The sequence below is a fragment of the Amblyraja radiata genome, chromosome 26, assembly GCF_010909765.2.
Source record: "Amblyraja radiata isolate CabotCenter1 chromosome 26, sAmbRad1.1.pri, whole genome shotgun sequence".
Lineage (NCBI taxonomy): Eukaryota > Metazoa > Chordata > Chondrichthyes > Rajiformes > Rajidae > Amblyraja > Amblyraja radiata.
In genome coordinates this window covers 19,641,356-19,661,778 of record NC_045981.1, presented here as the reverse complement: position 1 = coordinate 19,661,778, position 20,423 = coordinate 19,641,356, and the positions used below count along the sequence as shown (strand labels likewise).

Sequence of the window (20,423 nt, the reverse complement as noted above, 5' to 3'; positions counted from 1 at the left end):
AATCAGCCCTGTTGCTAAACTTTTCTTAAAGTCTTTACATTTTAAATATACCGGGGATTGGATGATTGGCATTTAGTTGCAGACTGCCCAAGAAGCCGGGTTTTTAGTGAATGGAAGGCCCGTCACTCAAACCCACCTCAAATCAGGCATGTCCCACTGTGATTGGTGGAGCCCGATGTCAGTCACAGCGGCCCCAGTTCCGGCGGCGGCCGGCCGGCGCTTCCGGGCGAGAAGGGAGGCGGGATCATGGTGGGCTATGACCCGCGGCCGCAGGACCAAGGACAGGGCCTCTCGTCCAGCAAGGCGGCCGTGGCGGGCTCGGCTGCCGGTCTCTTCACCCGGGTCTTCATCAACCCGCTGGACGTCCTCAAAATCCGCTTCCAGGTAGAATGGCGGCGGAAAAAGCTGGGCGTCGGGTAAATACCCGCCGGGGGCTTTGACTTTGACTCTGACTCTGACATGGGGGGGGAGAGTGCAGTGGAGAGAGAAGTTTTTTTGGCCTTCCATCACAGCAATGTGATGGATGTTTATGTAAATTATGTTGTGTCTTGGGTCTATTTGTTTGTAATGTATGGCTGCAGAAACGGCATTTCGTTTGGACCTCAAGGGGTCCAAATGACAATAAATTTAGGTGTCTGGGCACTCACATTTCAGAGGACCTCACATGGTCCACCAACACTGCTGCGCTGGTCAAGAAGGCACAGCAACGACTGTTCTTCCTGAGAACATTAAAAAAGACTGGTCTGCCCCAACAGCTGCTGACAACCTTTTACCGCTGCACCACAGAGAGCATATTAACGTATGGCATCTCTGTGTGGTATCTCAGCTGCACGGAGGCGGAGAGGAGAGCTCTTCAGCGCGTTGTCCACAGAGCGCAGAAGATTATTGGGACACAGCTACCAGCCTTGGAGGGCATCTACCACACACGGTGCCTCAGGAAGGCCGTCAGCATCCATAAAGACTCCTCACACCCTTGTAATGGACTGTCTGAACTACTTCCCTCCGGCAGACGTTACAAGGCCTTCTACGCCCGAACCTCCAGACTCGGGAACAGCTCCCTCTGGTCCTCACCTTTCACCCCACCAGCCGGCAAATACAACACATAATCCTCCGCCATTTCCGCCACCTCCAACGTGACCCCACCACTCGCCACATCTTCCCATCTCCCCCCATGTCTGCCTTCCGCAAAGACCGCTCCCTCTGCAACTCCCTCGTCAATTCTTCCCTTCCCTCCCGCACCACCCCCTCCCCGGGCACTTTCCGTTGCAACCGCAAGAAATGCAACACCTGTCCCTTCACCTCCCCCCTCGACTCCATTCAAGGTCCCAAGCAGTCGTTCCAGGTGCGACAAACGTTCACCTGTATCTCCTCCAACCTCATCTACTGCATCCGCTGCTCTAGATGTCAGCTGATTTACATCGGTGAGACCAAGCGTAGGTTGGGCGATCGTTTCGCCGAACACCTCCGCTCAGTCCGCAATAACCTACCTGACCTCCCGGTGGCTCAGCACTTCAACTCCCCCTCCCATTCCCAATCCGACCTCTCTGTCCTGGGTCTCCTCCATTGCCAGAGTGAGCAACAGCGGAAATTGGAGGAACAGCACCTCATATTCCGTCTGGGGTCCTTGCGTCCTTATGGCATTAACATTGAATTCTCCCAATTTGGCTAGCCCGTACTGTCTCCTCCCCTTCCTTAACCCTCTAGCTGTCTCCTCCCACCCTCCCATCCGCCCGCCCTCGGGCTCCTCCTCCTCCCCCCCTTTTCCTTCTTTCTTTCCCCACCCCCCATCAGTCTGAAGAAGGGTTTCGGCCCGAAACGTCGCCTATTTCCTTCGCTCCATAGATGCTGCTGCACCCGCTGAGTTTCCCCAGCAATTGTGTGTACCTTCGGGAACAGCTTAATTCCCAGAGCTATAGAGGCTCTGAACCGGCTCTGCTGAGTGTCCCCCACCCCCCATGGACTGTCTCCCTCGGATGGTCATGTCACACAGACACATCTGCACTTTAGTCTGTTTGAACTGTTTTAATTATTTTACTGTTGTAATGTTCTTTTTACGAACCATGTTCTCGGGTATCTAAATCTAAATTTTATTAGTTATTTAAGTTATGACATCCTGTATCTGGCACTTAGTTCGGGTGGTGGGTGAGTGTTGGGCACCCATCCCGGGTGGTGGTTGAGTATGACTATGTTAGAAGGCGGGTGAACACTGGGCAACTATGCTGGACAGTGGGTGAGTATTGAGAAAATATTCGGGGTGGTGTTTGAATATTGAACAAATATTCGGGGTGGTGGGTGAATACCAGGTTACTATTCCGGATGGTGATAAATGTTGGGCTAATAGTCTGGGTGGTGGATAAATATTGGGCACCTATTCTGCTGGTGGATACTGGCAACTATGCTGGACGGTGGGCGAATACCAGGCAACTGCTGGAATATGGGGCAACTATCCTGGGTGATGGATGACTACTGGGCAACTATGCCAGGTGGTGGGCTAGCAATGGGCAGCTATACTGGGTGGTGGGTAAATACCTGACGCCCACCCTGGATGATTGGTCAACACCAGGTGACGGGTACATATGGGGCAACTATACCATACAGATTGAGGCGGCTATATATGGGTAACTATATGGGGTGGCAAGTAAATATCGGGCAGCTGATGAATATCTGGAGACCATATCATTGTGTGTGGCAGGTAAACTGCTGGACAAATACTTGGTAATAGGATGTTGAGTAAATATTGGGCAGAGACTGGGTATTGGGTAACAGTGTCAGGATGCAGTAAATGCAAGGTGTCTAGATCAATTAACTATACTGGGTAATATGTAAATACCAAATACAGTCCCTATACAAGGGCGTGGGCACCTTTTAGGAAACTACTCTGCCTTGGGAAACATCGTGGGGCAACTATACTAGTCAATGGGTAAATATTGGTAAATAGTGAGAAACCAGCCATTAAATACTCAGAAGTTCTGTGGTCAGGAGGCAATAATGATACTAGGCAGTGGGGAAATACCAAGAGGTTGCTCTGGACAAATAATAGGTGACTGCATTGGTCAGCTTGTAAATATGTCGGACAAAAATATGGCAACTGTACCAGTAATTGGAAACTCTGCCAAGTACTGGTTAAATATATCAAACAATGATTTGAATGCCCTTGATGTCTATCCCTTCTCCTGGAGTTGTTTCTCAACTATGCACGCAAAATATTTGTGGCACCAGTCCATAGTTGGTGTTAAAGAAACCCAGGCTTTCTTATTAGACTAATACATGAGCAATGTTTTTATTTTTAACCGTTAATGTCTGTGATTCATGACACAGTGCATCATGAAGCCTTCAGCATTACTGCTGAAATAAAGAGTTACTCAGTTCTTTGTTGCCTTAAATCCAGATAGTTTCTCTTCCTTATGAAATGCAAGTGTAGGTAGACATCTACTGCCACCATAAGGCAGTCTTGCCTGTATTGAACTCTTATTAGCCTTATTGCCCATCTGAATGAGCTTGAGAAACTTGGGTGGGCAAGACTTACTGGTTCATGACCACAAATGCTGTCTCACCATTGTGTAATATATCATGGGATGAGAATCTCGGTACATTTCTCAAACCAATCCTTAATAACAACAAAGATTGGTGGGCAGCTAGCATTTGCTCTAATGTCTCCGGTTGCTTGTGAAATAATTTGAAAAGACCAATTCTTTACAGGGGAATTACATTCTGATCTCTGGGAATGTTCTTTTGGTTCACATCCTCTGCCCATTGGCGTAATGCATTTCCTATCATAGCCATGACTATGTTACTTTTCTGGCTACTATGTTTATCTAACCACTGGATCTGTTTGACTCAAGACTTTACTATTTTCCTTTTTAACCACTTCATTGCCATTTTTTGGTGATGATGTATATGAAATATTCATCAACATTGAGGTAGGTTTGCTATGCTGTACTGTTTTGCGTATAAGTTTGCAGGGACAATGTGTTATGTGAAAACTTGCGCTGCTTTTGCGAGCTTTGCGAATAGTTTTTTCCCTTGCAGTGTTCTGTGCATGCTGCTCGATAATATTCAAAACCATGAATAGCAAATCTATGAAGATTGAGATATGAGTGCAGGTAGTTTAGAATACCAGTTAACTATGCAGGGGATTAGATTAGATTAGATTAGATTAGATTCGTTTTATTGTCATTCAGACCTTTCGGTCTGAACGAAATTTTGTTTCCCTGCAGTCATACATATAATTTTTAAAAATGGCAAAAACACACAATCAACACAAATTTAACATCCACCACAGTGAGTTCACCAAACACCTCCTCACTGTGGTGGAAGGCAAAATCTTAAAGTCTCTGTCTCTTCCCCCTTTGTTCTCCCTCTGCGCCGAGGCGACGGTTCAAACTCCGCGGGTGGTTGCTGCCTCCGCCGCAACTCCAGGGCCGAGTCGGGTCTCCGCCGCTGCTGCTGCTGCTGCCGCCACCGCAGCTTCTGTGCCGAGCCGGGTCTCCGCTGCTGCTGCTGCCGCCGCTAGAGCTTCGGGGCCGAGTCAGGTCTCTGCTGCCGCTGCTGTTGCTGCTACAGCTCCAGGGCCGAGCCGGGTCTCCGCTGCTGTTGCTGCTACAGCCCCAGGGCCGAGCCGGGTCTCCGCTGCCGCTGCTGCCGCTGCTACAGCTTCGGTGACGAGTCCGGTCTCCGCTGCTGCCGCCGCCGCCGCCACAGTTTCGGGGCCGAGTCAGGTCTCCGCTGCCGCCGCTGCTGCTGCTACAGCTCCGATGTCGCCAGCTCCGCCATTAGGCCTCGGCGCAGACGGAGACGGGGAATACGACCGAAGAAAAAGTCGCATCCCCCGAAGGAAGAGACCAAAACATGTTTCTCCCACCCCACCCACACACATACACAACTTAATAAAACAAAATTAACTAAAACATGACAATGAACAAAAACGAAAGAAAAAAACAGACGGACTGCAGGTGGGCCGCAGCTGTTAAGCCAGCGCCGCCATCTTGGACAGGCCTCCCAGAGCTGGTATATAACCCAAATATAGGGCAATTGTACAGAGCAGCAGGTAAATGCTGCTAATACCAGGTGACTATTTGAGGAGAGTCAACTGTGGTAGGTCAATGTGAGTCTTACGAAGGGTTCTGACCCAAAATGTTGCTTGTCCTTTCTTTCCACAGATGCTACCTAACCTGCTGAGTTACTCCAGCACTTTGTGTTTTGCTCAAGGTTCCAAGTTCCTTGGCTCGTGATTTTTCTTCAATAGTTCTCATAGATTTCAAAACTGAAGATTGTGTTTGGGTGATTGATCTGCAGGAATTCCTTGAAGAAACAATGGCGAAAACAGGCACTAATCATGTAATATAATGAACGTTCACTGATGTGGTTTTGTTTTCTCAGCTCCAGATCGAGCGCTTTTCACTGCTGGAGCCAAGGGCCAAGTATCTTGGCATTGCGCAGGCCACCAACAGGATATTCAGAGAGGAGGGCCTGCGGGCTTTCTGGAAGGGTCATGTTCCAGCCCAGCTTTTGTCCATCTCTTATGGAGCTGTCCAGGTATGTCCCATCGCTTCATCAAACTCTTTTTCTAAGACCATATTAATGTGTGGCAGAATATCACTAAGTAAATTGTAAATCCATGTGCCCATTGAACTGATGGTTAAGAGTGCTGGTGAATGGAGACTGGTACTCATGACACCGTCACATCACTGGAATGGTCAACCAGAATGCGGAGGACTACATTTTTTGAGTTTGAAATTTGGACGATTCCCTCCAGTTTAATTTTGATATCCTCTGTGTCAATATGTCACTGATTCAATCACTGACATGTCTTTACTGAGGGAATGCTGGTGTTTTCTGAAATGTTGAATTGCCCTCTCAAGTAGATGTACAGATTTCCACAGACCTAGTTTGAAGAAGTGCAGAACTGCTCAATCCTGGCCTGTTTTTAACCGCCAGATATAAAATAATGGTCTCTTCATTCTCAATTTGCCTTTTGTGTTATTCCTCAGTGTGTGAATTGACTATTATCTTTGACTACAAACAGTGCTTCATAGACTGCAAGGTGTTTTGGGTGTCATGAAAGGACAATTTGTTTATCCAAGTCTCTTTAAAATTTCTGATCTACTTTGTTGCAAGATGTTTGACCAAATTTCCTCCGTTTTCCCCCCCAGTTTGCAAGTTTTGAGTTTCTAACAAAATTTGCCCACAATGCCATGTTGTACGATGCGAGGAATCCCATAGTGCACTTTGTTTGTGGAGGCCTGGCGGCCTCCACCGCCACGGTTACCGTGCAGCCTATGGACACACTCCGTACCCGATTTGTGGCTCAGGGAGAACCCAAGGTAAGAATTGATGCTAAAGCACGTGGCCTTGAACCTGTGTTTTAGGCCCCATCGGGGTATTGGGGAGCTGCAGTTGGGTAACATTGAAGCAGCAGGCTTCCTGAGTGGTGGCAGAGTTGTGGTTTAATGGTTTCATTATTGTCACGTCCAGAGCGATAGTGAAAAACTTGTTCTGCCATGCTATCCAGTCAAACACAAGTATAGTTGATTTATTCTGGAACAACAGGCAGAGTGTCACTCTGGCGCCATCTTGCAACTTCCAAGTCTCTGATGTCAAATCCTGGCCCAAGGAGATAGGCAATTTCTTATTTTCTCACTGTAAGGTCTCGTGTCATGACAACATTGGATTGCTGAAGTAGGGGGCTGCCTAGCCCAGCGAGATGCCATGGGCTCCTTCTGTCGCCAGGACTCGCGACCGCCGTTTCTACTTCCTCCAGTTGCTCCTCCCTCCTCTCAGCTCCCACCACTCCTCCCGTGCACTCATGGCAACGGGTGGAAACCCCCCTGCCTGCGCGCACGCACAGACACGCTGAGCCCAGCTTGATGCGAAGACGGAAGTGCTGCCAAGCTGCAGCACGGTTGACTGACGTGAGGATGGAGTGGTGTGGATAGGGAAACCTAAGTTAACCTATGAGTTCCTGATAACTGTCTATTACTAAGATATGCAATTATGCAAGGAAACACAAACAAAATGCTATTGCAGCAGTGGTTTCCAAAATGAATAAACTAATGGTGCAGATTCCTATCAATATCTATCAATATATTCCTATCAATTCCTAGCAATATCGGCGCACTTTGTTTCTGGGAATTTAGATTATTGACACTGATTTAGTGCCTTTGTAGTTTGTTCAAAGATCTAGACTGTATCACCTTGGACTAACAAAGAGATGATCAGTTAGTGCCCATTTCAGATCATCTCCACTGAACTCTACTTTCAACTGCATTGCATTATAAGGAATTTATTTGTTCAGTGTGAAGGAAACTGAAAAATATTAGTCATATTGTTACCATTTACTAATCTGCACCCAAAGCTTTCGAATGAATTTGGAGTGAAGCATTAATTTTTCTTTGACACGGTCCTTTAATCCCCAGTAATGAAGGTAGTGAGTGGGAGGGGTGGGGACAGACTATGCCTTCTGTAGATAAGCATGCTTCTATTTGATGTACAGAAGAAACATGGATTTTGCCATTGGCAATGTGTGTGGGCTATATTTTGCCTGGATTAATTTGTATTGCAGGTTTACAGGAATCTTTGGCATGCAGTGATCACAATGTTCAGAAGAGAAGGCCCCCTGTCATTTTATCGTGGCCTCACTCCCTCCATTATAGCTGTTTTCCCATATGCTGGGCTCCAGTTTGCCTCGTACAACATCTTTCACCGTATCTCCAAATGGGCCAGCATCAGCTCGGGTGAGTGAATGGAATGAGAAATCTCTTAGATGCACAAACCAAATAGGCCTGAAAGATTTCTGGTGCGTAATTTGTAACCTTAAGGGAAATAGCGGTGGGGTGCGTTGTTCAGAGAGAGTTAACAATAGAAGACGGACACTTGGCTGTTGTCAGTGCATTGTTTTCCAGAGCAGCATCAGAAGAGGACACACTTAAAACCACCCTTGCATGGGTGCACCTCACAATTCCTCTGCTGTGTATATTGGAAACACAATTCAGTGCAATGCCTTGTGATGCTGTCCATTCAAGTTTATTTTAGACCTGGGCTAATTTTTCAGAGCTTCTGTCATTCAAGCTCAATAAATTCACTCTGATCCATCTCAACACCTGCCTAGAACATTTGTCACTCCTAGACCCCTTCTAGTTCTCCCTTCAACAAGCTCCTGATCATAGCTCTACCTTTTACCTCAGTGGGTTTCCTGCTGTGATCTCCACCTCCATTATTGGTGTTCCAAGTCCTGAGTCTTGTTCATAGTCCTTAGCCATAGTCTCTGCCCTTTTTGGGAGTTTTTCTTTTCCATCTCTCCAGTTGCCTGACTCTCATCACACCAGAAAGTACCCAATTCTGCACTTCGACTTAATGCATCATGGTTTTGTATTCTCCATACCAGTCCTTTATGTTAACTAGAAGCAAATCAGAAAAAAAGTGTCCCATTTTAAAAAACATTTTGTCATTTCTATGGTGTGGTAGCTAAGTTGCCATTGGCAATTCTTTTAACCCAGAATTAAGACTGCCTATGCCTAGTGAAGCGGGCACAAGGCTTCTATGCTGGTTGATTGAGGTTGCAAATGTTCCACGTGAGAAATTAGAGCAAGAAGTATTGGCCCTTCTCAACAGCTCTCTTTAGCGAGTTTGGAGGGTGATTTTATTTTTTGGGTCCCAAAATCTCAACCAACGATGCACATTTGAAATGTTGTTTGACTGGCAACAAACTTGCAAACAACAAGATCTCATAGACAGCAACGCAACAATGACCAGCATGCACGCCTGCTTTTGTTGCTTTGAGAGAGCAATAATCTGGATATAGTGGATATCTCCCCAGTGATACAAATAATGATATTGTATCTTTTTATTCCAATTCCCAGGTTCATTCTGCCATTTAGTTTCCTGTTTCCCTGTTTCTCCTCAGATGGCCCTAATAGGCTGTGGGCCGAGGAGCTTTATTCTGCAGTTTCGTGACCCAAGTCACCAAACTACATGACATTTTCAAATATTGTGTAAAAAAAATTATATAAATCACCCCTGAAACTCGATATGAAGAAGACTTGCACATTTTTATTAAATTAAAGAAAAACCGGAAAATTTTCAGGTAATTTTTAGTCCAATCAAAGCACGTTTAACATTGATTTGTCTGCCAGTTGGCCAATCACGTGCTTTGCTTCAGGCTAGCACACAAAATGGCTAAGGGGGCTTCACAGATGCCTGTTTTACTGGAGATTCCGATTTGTTGTTCTGTGGAATAAATGTCGTGGAAACTTGCAGCAGGTAATTGTATTTAGTGGGAAAAGCATTAAAAAGACTGAAGAAAGTGCTGCGAAGTGGATTAAAGTGCAAGAAAGCCTTGAAAGCAAAGTCCCTGCTGAGGTCCTGGAACACAAAGATTTAGACAGCCAGGGATCAACTCTAACTAAAAGGTAAGATCTAAAGTCTGAATTTATGAAAATCTATCTGTATGGAGTTTAATTAATTTAATTGCACCCTTTTATAATGTGAATAAATTCATTCACTTACTTCATTCATTCATGAAATTGAGGGCCTAAACTATATGTATCCATAAGACAGTCAATTAAACATTGTCACTAATGTCAGCCTGTTGTAGAGTAATAAGTCTTTAACAGCTAATCTCGGAGCTGCCTGCGAAAACTTACCGGGAAAAAGTGCTCCGACCGCGAGACATAGGTACTCGCGGTAAAGTGAAGCCGCGGTCTCAATTAATAAGCGGCCGATTCGCGAACGCGGTGCCGCGGATCATCTCCGAGGGCGGGCAAAGGGGGGGGGGGGGGGGAGGAGGAGGCTGTACATAGTGCCGTCTGTAGCGGTTGTTTTCAGACCCCGACAACGGGAGAAAAACGGAGGGATATCGATCGCTATTTATAGGCTTCCATTGCAGAGAGAAATGGTCAGATATTAGCTGTTAAAGACTTATTACTCTACAACAGGCTGGCATTAGTGACAATGTTTAATTTACTGTGTTTTGGATACATATAGTTTAGGCCCTCAATAATGAAGTAAGTGAATGAATGAATTTATTCACATTATAAGAGGGTGTAATTAAATTAATTAAACTCCATACAGATAGATTTTCATAAATTCAAACTGTAGATTTTACCTTTTAGTTAGAGTTGGTCCCTGGCTGTCTAAATCTTTGTGTTCCAGGACCTCCACAGGGACTTTGCTTTCAAGGCTTTCTTGCACTTTAATCCACTTCGCAGCACTTTCTTCAGCCTTTTTAATGCTTTTCCCACTAAATACAATTACCTGCTGCAAGTTTCCACGACATTTATTCCACAGAATAACAAATCGGAATCTCCAGTAAAACAGGCATCTGTGAAGCCCCCTTAGCCATTTTGTGTGCTAGCCTGAAGCAAAGCGCGTGATTGGCCAACTGGCAGACAAATCAATGTTAAACGTGCTTTGATTGGACTAAAAATTACCCGAAAATTTTCCGGTTTTTCTCTAATTTAATAAAACTGTGCAAGTCTTCTTCATATCGAGTTTCAGGGGTGATTTATATAATTTATTTTACACAATATGTGAAAATTTCATGTAGTTTGGTGACTTGGGTCACGAAATCCCATTTCTAGACACATTTTTGATGCTCGGCCCACAGCCTATAACACCTCCTGCAGTATGACACTGGAATATTAGCAGATTTTTTTTTCTTAAAATCAGCACGGTGGTACAGCAGTAGAGTTGCTGCCTTACAACGCCAGAGACCCAGGTTCCATCCTGACCAAGGGTGCTGTATGTACGGAGTTTGTACGTTCGCCTTGTGGGTTTTCTCCTGGTGCTCTGGTGTCTTCCCACACTCCAAAGATGCACAGGTTTGTAGGTTAATTGGCTTTGGTTAAAATTGTCCCTAGTGTGTTAGTGTAACGGGGATCGCTGGTCAGCGTGGACTTAATGGCCGAATGGCCTGTTTCCGCACTGTATCTCTAAACTAAACTAGACTAATCTCCAGAATGGGATGTAATGAGAGTGCAACTGAGAACTGGCTGATGCACTTAAAGTACAAACAAGGAATATTATTCTGACCCTATTTTTCCTTTTTATAAGGTAATGTACATAATCTGGTATGTGGAAGCTGTGCAGGGATCATCAGTAAAACTCTTACTTATCCTCTTGACCTTCTTAAGAAGAGAATGCAAGTGGATGGCTTTCAGAAGGCACGAATCTCCTTTGGACAGGTGAGGGTTTGCAGACCCATGCTTTGAATTCTGTGTGTACTTGTCCTGTGGTTTGGGGATGTTGGTCATTCCACTCGGTTACCAGGGCAGGGTGAGTTGTGCTCATTGCTGCACATCATCTGTGTTCAGTTTGCTCAGGTATTTGTTCTCAGTGTAGGATCTACCACAGGGTTAGTACCGTCACTGTTTCACTGATGTCCCAAGGCTTTGTATGCCTGCTTAGTATTGCATTGAGTTTGTACGTTCTCCCCGTGACCGCGTATGTTTTCTCCAGTTGCTCCGGTTCCATATTGGCTTCTATAAATTGTCCCTATTGTGTAGGATAGTATAGAGCAAGGGTATTTGCTGGCCAGCCAGCACAGACTCGGTGGGCCGAAGGACCTGTTTCCATGCTGTATGTCTAAACAAAGCTAAACATATATCAGCTGAAAGTTGCCCACCAACTCGCACACCTCCTGGCTTAGAAATATATCTCCATTCCTTCACCATCATTGGATCAAATGCTGGAACTCTCTCTCTGTAGCAGCACTGTTGGTATTCTCACACAGGGAATGGTTCAGGTTCATTATTGTCATGTCTACTGAGGTACAGGGAAAAACTTTGTTTTACATACTATCCAATCAGATCGGACAATACTATACACAGATATGACCCGCAATCTTTGAATGTTTTTAAAAAACTGATTTGTAGCCCCATGTAGTAAGCACAGCAATGTATTAAGAGTAAGGACTAATACTGAAATCATTCCAGCTGAATATTCAATAAGGCATTGTGTTCCACGGAGTCACTCTATCTCAAATAACTAGGGAATACCATCATGCACAATGACCTGCTGTGTCTGCTGAACTATTACTGGATCGCAGTAGCACAGCTGGTAGAGTTGCCGCCTAACTGCCAGACCTGGGTTCCATCCTGACCTGTCTGTGTGGTGCCTGCATGTTCTCTCTTGTGACTGCTTGGGGTTTCCTCCAGGTGCCCTGGTTTTCTCGCACATCAAAAAACGTGCAGGTCTGTAGATTATTTGACTTCTGCAAATTACCCCAAGTGTGTAGGGAGTGGTTGTGCAAGTGGAATAACATGGAAGTTGTGGAGGGGGGAACTGGAAGCGCAAAAAGACCAGGATAAATTGGGGCTGGCAACAGATGACAGAGTCGGGGGATATGGGGAGAAGGCAGGAACGGGCTACTGATTGTGGATGATCAGCCATGATCACATTGAATGGCGGTGCTGGCTCGAAGGGCCGAATGGCCTACTCCTGCACCTATTGTCTATTGACCTTGGGCAGAGTAGTTCCCTGTTAGGCCAATTGCTGGATAGGGACGGTGTAGTCCCAAGAGGGATTCATTGTTGTGAACTGTGGAACTGGTTATCTGACTTTTAATGAAGGAAGGAGGGGAGGGGGGAAGGTGCGGTGGGAGTAAATGTAGCAGTTGTTCAAAATTAGAGAATTCAACCTTCATACTGTTGGGTTGTAAGCTACCCAAGTGAAATATGAGGTGCTGTTCTTCCAATTTGCATGTGGCATTACTCTGGCAATGAAGGAGGCTCTGGACAGAAAGGGAAGGGGAGTTAAAATAGTTAGCAACCGGGAGATCCAATAGGCTTTGGCAGATGAGCGTAAGTGTTCAGCGAAACGGTCACCGAGTTTGCGTTTAATCTCGCTGATATACAGGAGCATACAGTGGATGAGGATAGAGGAGGTGCACGTGGAATCTCTATCTCACCTGGAAGGACTGTGGTGATCCCTGGGTGGAGCTGAGGGAGGAGATATAAGGGCAGGTGTTGCATCTTCTGCGGTTGCAGGGAAATGTGCCTGGGGAAGGGGTGGTTTGGGTGGGGAGGGATGCGTGAACCAAGACATTGCGGAGGGGGGTAGCTTATCTGCAAGACGGCAGGGTGGGAAGCAGCATAGTTCAGATAACTGGGGGTTTGTAGTAGATGTCAGTTGATCTGTCTCCTGTGATGGAGACGGATCAAGAAAGAGGAGAGAGGTTTCAGAGGTATTCCAGGTGAATTTGAAGGCAGGGTGAAAGTTAGAAGTCAATAAAGTCCATGAGTTCTTTGAGAAAGCTTTGTTCTACATTGGCAATGGGAACTTAATGATGAATGATCAACATTTATGGAGCATATCTCCAAACTTTAAAGGAGATGGGATGTGTGGTACTAATTGGATTGAGTAGAAGGCCTGAGTGTTCACACTCATTGCAGAGCTTATAGAAGTTCCTTGGCATCTGTCCTGAACCTGGCAAGGAAGAGGAAGTATCTGCTGAGGCTTGATACCACAGTGATCCCTAGTTGAAAGTGAGTGGGTGATTGGGCTCCCATCTCAGTGGCCATATAATTCTAGGCTGCGCCCAAAAGGATTGACAGCAGTGGATGTACCGCACCTATGGAACTAGTGTGCAGGTGCCTAAACATGAAAAGCACAGTTTCATAACGTATCTCTGTGTTGTACAAGGGGGTTGGATTGGCCAAGGACGGAAAGCGGTATGGGCATGGGGATAGTGTTGGATGACTGGCAGTAGGGTCAGAGTACCAGTATTATCCCTGTGGTTTGTGTGTTTCAGGTGCAGACCTACAAAGGGTTCCTGGACTGTGTGTTCCAGGTGGCTCGGGGTGAGGGGCTGAGAGGATTCTACAAGGGCTTGTCGCCCAGCATGCTGAAAGCTGCCTTTTCCACTGGACTTATATTTTTCTGGTACGAACTCTTCTGCAATATCCTGAATGACCACAAACAGAGGGCAAACTCTGGACATCAGCAGCAACAGAGCAAAGATCTCAATCGCAAGCAATGATATTCAACCATTGCCATACTAATCGTTGTCTGGCCTAAGCCCGCCTCTGGTTTCTGCTTTGTGTGCTGGCAAATGAGTACACGGCTCTTGGGATTCATCAGGAAGCACTGTGTTTCCCTAGGATTGCATCTGATGCACAGTGCACTACCACCCTTTGATCATAACTGGGCAGAGCTGACTGTACTGCCTGCTGCTGTGTGTGTAAAGTGTGCGCCTACTGAGGATCCCTGCACTTTCAGTAGTTGCTTAACATAGTGAGGTTAACATGCCATTGCTTTAGTTTATATTCGTATTAATGTTTAATATTTATTTTTCTAAGGTGATGCACTTATTTAGCAATCTGTCATTTATCAACCCCTTGGAAGTATCACACCAAGACTGCTGACTCCTCTCAATATTTGAGTAGTGTACAATTTCTCTCTGGGTCAATGCTATTTGGAGAATTTTCACTGGAGTAGGTCTGTGGGATTAGCCAAAGATACGGAAGGATTTGACATTGCAGTGTGCGATTGTATGTTTGTCATGTTGTAATGGAAATGCTCACACTGCTACTTGTGAATCACAAGCGGTGGCAATTTCCAGATCTACACATTGGGCTTGGATGGACCAAGCTCTGGTGTGCTCTCTACAGCTTACTGACCTGTTAAATGGTACACATCGGTGGTATGCGGATGTGATGCAGTGGGCTGAGTGCAACAATCAGCAGCTTCAAGGCACAGGAGGAGAAAAGATGTTTGAGGTGAATGCTAAATCTGTGCGGTGTCTGGTGTGACTTCGAACCGTCCATGATTTATACCTCAGTATTTATACTCGCAATATTCATGTATTTTTAATAAAAAAACAACAAAGGTTCTGTTTGAATGTGTCTGTTTAATTGCAGTCTGAGAAATAAGTTGTGTTATGCACAGAATGACCCCAAGCACAAGATGAGTGATATGAATTTGATTACATCGGCAGAATAGGGCAAACTCCCTGCTTTTCAAACTGTCCCTGGGATCTTTAATGTTAATACAGGCTCCCAATACAGACAGTAGAGGGCACAGTTTAACACTTGCCCACTAGACCCTATTCTTGATGGTTCAACGCTCACTCCCGCACTTGTTCTGCCTTGACTGTCAGTTTGGGATTATGTACTCCATTCTGAACTCGATTATGAATCTTTAACTGCCAGATTTGTTGCAACAATGCTTTTTCTCCTCTTCCCTCGTTCCCTCACCAAACTATAACTGACTTAAATCAGATCAGCAGTGTCCCTGTCTCCTTACTTTCCATTATAGGTTCGCCCCAGTTTATGAACACCCTACTTATGTATAGCCAGGGCTCTAAATTAATGGTTGCCCGGGTGCCACTGACCACTCAAAGCGCCGCCGGGCAACCTAAACACCGAGTCATTTTGCCCGGCTTGGAAACCAGATACTGGTTTGTACCGAAGACAGACACAAAAAACTGGAGTAACTCCACGGGTCAGGCAGCATCTCTGGAGAAAAGGAATGCGACGTTTTATGTCGGCGGTGACTGCTGCATTGCGTGGGAAAAATACTAGGTGCGGGGTGAGGAAGGGTCGGAGCGAATGACGGGCCCTGAACAGCGGCTCCATCTCCTCCTCCTCCCGCCCGCCCTGATAGCGGCCGCTGCTTGCAAACCCGCTAACAGCACTTTCAATACAAACCCTCCCGCATGCCCAGACAGTGTTTGATTGTCATTGCTGCTGTTGACACGTTATCACAGAATTCATTTTAACGGCAAATCAATGCTCTTAATATGGAGTATCAGTACTGTAGTTATTTAATGAGCAACATTCACAACTATACGTATGCATATATGTTACCATGGTCCAGGATTTATTGACACAGGTTAATCATACGCTGAATAATCCAACCACATTTTTGTTTGGAAGTGGAAAGAACTAATAGAAATTGCATTAATTGCAATGTGTAAAAAGAGTTGAGATACTGTCTTATAATTTTGCTGCATGTCATTGTGGGATGTATCATGTCTTGATTGGTGAATATGTTTAGTTTGACTTTATTTGAAGCAGAAATAATATGTGAATGCTTCATTGAGTATAATTCCGACTGGTAACTACGCACTTCGTCCGAGCTCATTATTGCACGCGTCATGCAAGCCATCTTAAATGACCACCTAAACTGTAATTTGGCAACCTAAAAAGCTGCCAAGGTTGCCCGGCTGGCAACAGGGAAAAAAAGTTAAGCGAGAGCCCTGATAGCCCATGCCTACAATCAAGCACTTGGGAGACCTCTGGATCACTGGAGGTCTTCTGTCCCACTGGGCACTGCAGAGGCTGGAGTGCATCTGGGACAGCGAGGAATGCATTTATTCTAAAATTGTTGTAAGCATTGTAAATAAACATTATTTGTCAGGGCTTTGCAGGCACGGGCCACAACTCATGGCTTTCCTGCCAATGCACACACATATGCTAAAATTTGTGTTAAAACCCTACTAACTATTGAAAAAAGTGTTGGAAATCTCCTGTGTAAATAGGGAAGATTTGTCTGCAGCTGATGACTGCAGCAGGATTCCTGGCTGATTATTCCCACGATCTGGGTCACAGCAGAGAAACCCTCACTGTTGCCCCAAGCTGAGATCTGCCAGCCAAGCACGGAATGAAACAATTTTATATTGGCTTTGCATTTAAATCCCTATCACAGCTTGAATCTACATAATCTGGCATGACCTGCTGATTTAACAAATTGGATATTTGACTCAATTCAAGCAGTGAAGTGAACAGTCTAACATATGTTGAAGGCCACTAATCTCTGCACTGACTCTCCTGGTACATAGAACACAGGACAGGAACAGGCCCTTTGCTACAATGCCTGTGCCAAACATGATGCCAAATTAAATTAATCTCCCCTGCCTGCACATGATCCATAACCCTCCATTCCCTGCACATCCATATGCCTATCCAAAAGCCGCATATGCTGACACCACCTCTATCTGCTTCCACTGTTACTCCAGACAATGCATTCCAGGCACCCACCGCACCCACCTCTGTCCAAAAAACTATACTCGTCTTTCTCATTTCCACCCCAAGAAAAGGATTCTGACTATCCTAACTATCCTCTCATAATTTCATATACTATCAGGTTTTCCCTCAACCATTGACGCTCCATAGAAAAAACAATCCAAGTTTCTCCTTTTCATCTCTAGTCTTTGCCCTCCCCATCTGGCAATCAAACCCTTCCCCAGTTACAGGCTTTTCCGGCCTCCATCTCTCTTCCTGATTTCTCCCGCCTACTACAATTACCCTGAACCAGGGTCCTGACCTGAAATGTCACCTATCCATTCTCTCCAAAGAAGCTGCCTGACCTGCTGCATTACTCCAGAACATTGTTTTCCCCAAGTTTGTCCGACCTTACAGTCAATTGTACTTTATTTGTCACATGTACTGAGGTGTAGTGAAATTCACTTTGTATACAGTTCAGTACAAGTTCTTAGCTACACCTTAGATAAGCATCTCAGATACAGTACAAGTATATAGCAGTAGTACACCGAGGCAGTATACAGAATCGCCAGTTTGGCACCATTTTCAAGTCCCAGTTGAAAGTACAGGGCTTTTGACCTAACCATGACGGCCCATTGTCCTGGCAGTGTTGCAGTGTCGTCCTGGCCAAGCGTAGCTGTGGTGTCCTTCTCCGCTGTTAGCCACGTGCAGTCCATGCCTCTCCACTCGGCCTCATAGAGCGGGGCCTGGTCCAGCCAACTAGCAGGCTGTGGCAGGTCCTCCAGTGGCCAACTCTCCCGCAGATTGTCTGCTTACCGGCCCTCCATCCAACTCCTTCCAGTCTAGGCGGGCGAGCCGGGCCTCCCGCAGATGGGCTGCAACACGGGTCCTCTGTCGGTGGAGGGAGAGCTGGGCCTGCCAGGTGGGTCCTCCATCCACGGCTTATAGCTAATTCCTTATAGTTAATAACCTTAAATCCAGGCATTTTGGCAAACCTCTTCTGTATCTTCTCCAAAGCCTCCTCATCTTTTCTGTAATGCAAAGCACAGAAGCCCACACAATCCTCCAAATGCGGCTTAATCAAAGTTTTATGATGCTGCAACATGACTTCTTGACATATACTCAATGCCCTGTGACTGATGAAGGCAAGCATACTACATGCCTTCATTACCACTTTATCTACTTGCGTTGCCACTTTCAGGAACCTATGGACTTGGACCCCAAGATTCTTCTGTATATCAATGACATTAAAGGCCTTGCCATTAACTATATACTTTCCCCTTACATTCGACCTCCCAAACACCTCACACTCGCTTGGAATAAACTCAATTTGCTCTGCCCATATCTGTAACTGATCTACTGTATATCCTGCCGTATCCTTTGAAAGCCTTCCTCACTGTCAATTTTGGTGTTGTCTTTTCCAATAGAAATTAGGCACAAAATGCTGGAGTAACTTAGCATGTCTGGAGAAAAGGAATAGGTGACATTTTGGGTTAAGATCTTTTCTCCAGAGATACTGCCTGACCCGCAGAGTTATTCCAGCATTTTGTGTCTATCTTAAGTATAAATCAGCATCTGCAGTTCCTTCCTAGACAATTTTCTAACCGGTTCCTCGCAGATTTTTGAGAATCTTGAGAATGTGATAAAATCTCGGTGAAGGCAGATGTCAAAGATGAAATTCGTGATGGCCTTCCATGTGCCAATGCAGCTGGTCAATTAAGAACAAAGGTGTTTGAACATCAAGACTTAATTCATGCTCATGGTCTACTGGGCAGTAGTGACCCCTGCCCTCCTTTGTGTGCTTCTAAGAGCTGGACTAACTGCAGCAGGCATCTCAAGGCACTGGAGAGATACCATCAACGATCCCTCTGGTTCTACATTTCACTCCCCACCTTCCTTTCTTATCAGATTCCACCATCTGCTGTCCTTCCTCCTCACCACTTGGCACCTCCACCCATGGTTACCATCTCCATCTTTCTCCTCCCTACCTGACTCATCTACCAATCATCCCCTCTTCAACTGGATCCATCTACTACTTGCCAGCTCTTGGCTCACTCCTTCCTCCCATCTTTTTTTATCAGCCATCCCCTCTCATCTCCGTGTCTTGAAGTCAACCGGATGGGCTTGCGGTGGATGCTGGAGGTCGTTCGAGGATGTGCCGCCAAGTGAACAAAGAGGGTCCTGGCATGGGGGGGTGGGGGAGCGCCAAGAACAAAGAGGGACCATTGGGCAACATTGAACGCTTTGTAGGTGCCCTATAAATGGCGACTCTTAGCATTCTTTGTGAATGTTATGCAAAACAACGAATGTCACTGTGACATGTAACCTGTGATAACAAAGTATCATATAGCATTCGTTCATTCAAGAAGGGTCCCGACCTGAAATTTCCTCTGCCCATTTCCACAGATCCTGCCCGACCCATTGAGTTCCTCCTATAGTTTGTTTGTTGCTCAAGATTCAACCATCTGCAGCCCCTTACGTCTTCAGCAAGAGAACCCCTCTGGTTCACTAATGCCTTCTGGCGTGAATATCCGCTGTCCTAAGCAATCCAGCCAACCTGTAACTGCAGGTCTTGCCTGTAAATAACCCAGCAAGCCACTCAATTCAAGGGCATTAGGGGGCACGTAATAAATGTTGGCATGTCCAGCCTCACCTGTATTCTGAAATACAAATAAATACAAAACTCATTTAATAAGAAATACCATATCCTCAGCAGTGGGAAAGAAGATAGCAGTGAATTGGATTTAATAGTAACCATCATTTATTTATGTTCATTTAGATAGGACTCCACAGGAACGGGCCCTTCAGTCCACAATGTCTATGTGAACATGGTACCAGATGTTTTGCTGAACTGCGTACAAAAATTAATTTCACTGTACCTCGGGACATGTGACAGGTAAAGTACTATTGAACAATTAAAGTACCATCAAGTAATCTTAAATGCCTGCACGTGATCCATATCCCTTTATTCCCTGCATAACCACATGCCTATCCAAATGCTACTATCATATATCTGCCTCCACCACCTCCCATAGGCAATGCGTTCCAGGCACTCACCACCCTTATGTAAAAAAGTTTTGCCCCTCTCACCGTAAAGGTATGTCCTCTAGTTTTTGACATTTCCATCCTGGGAAAAGGTTTATGATTGTCTACCTTATCTCTGCCTCTCATAATTGTATATACTTCTAATACTTCTTACAACTCACATATGCTAAATGTCATAGTCATACAGTGTGGAAACAGGCCCTTCAACACAACTTTCCCATGCTAACCAACATGCCCCATGTTAAGTGTTTCCAGTTAGAGAACAATTTAACTGGAAATGTTACTATCACAACGTTTGAAAACATTTGGACAAGTTTAGATGGATAGGTTGGAGTGGGTGATATGTTGGGGAATGGTGGGTGTGGCGGAGTTATATTGGTATTGGTGTGCGGTGTTGGGTGATAGGGTTGGGGTGTTGTGTGGGGTATTATGTCGGGT

The 20,423-nt window shown here is 45.6% G+C and overlaps 1 protein-coding gene across 1 annotated transcript; it reads left to right on the top strand.

Annotated features, from left to right (window-relative positions):
- Positions 1-209: 209 nt before the first annotated feature.
- On the top strand, positions 210-14,826 carry slc25a19 (solute carrier family 25 member 19). The gene is made up of 6 exons (XM_033044391.1): positions 210-384; positions 5,380-5,535; positions 6,153-6,323; positions 7,562-7,733; positions 11,050-11,180; positions 13,748-14,826. Exons 1-6 carry the CDS (start codon positions 247-249, stop codon positions 13,973-13,975), a joined length of 996 nt encoding a protein of 331 aa, XP_032900282.1. The 5' UTR covers positions 210-246; the 3' UTR covers positions 13,976-14,826.
- Positions 14,827-20,423: the final 5,597 nt, after the last annotated feature.

Coding starts and splice junctions, on each gene's coding strand:
- slc25a19 (XM_033044391.1), top strand. CDS start 247: ATGGTGGGCTATGACCCGCGGCCGCAGGACCAAGGACAGGGCCTCTCG. Junction 385..5,379: donor TCCTCAAAATCCGCTTCCAG/GTAGAATGGCGG, acceptor TTGTTTTCTCAG/CTCCAGATCGAGCGCTTTTC. Junction 6,324..7,561: donor TGGCTCAGGGAGAACCCAAG/GTAAGAATTGAT, acceptor TTTGTATTGCAG/GTTTACAGGAATCTTTGGCA.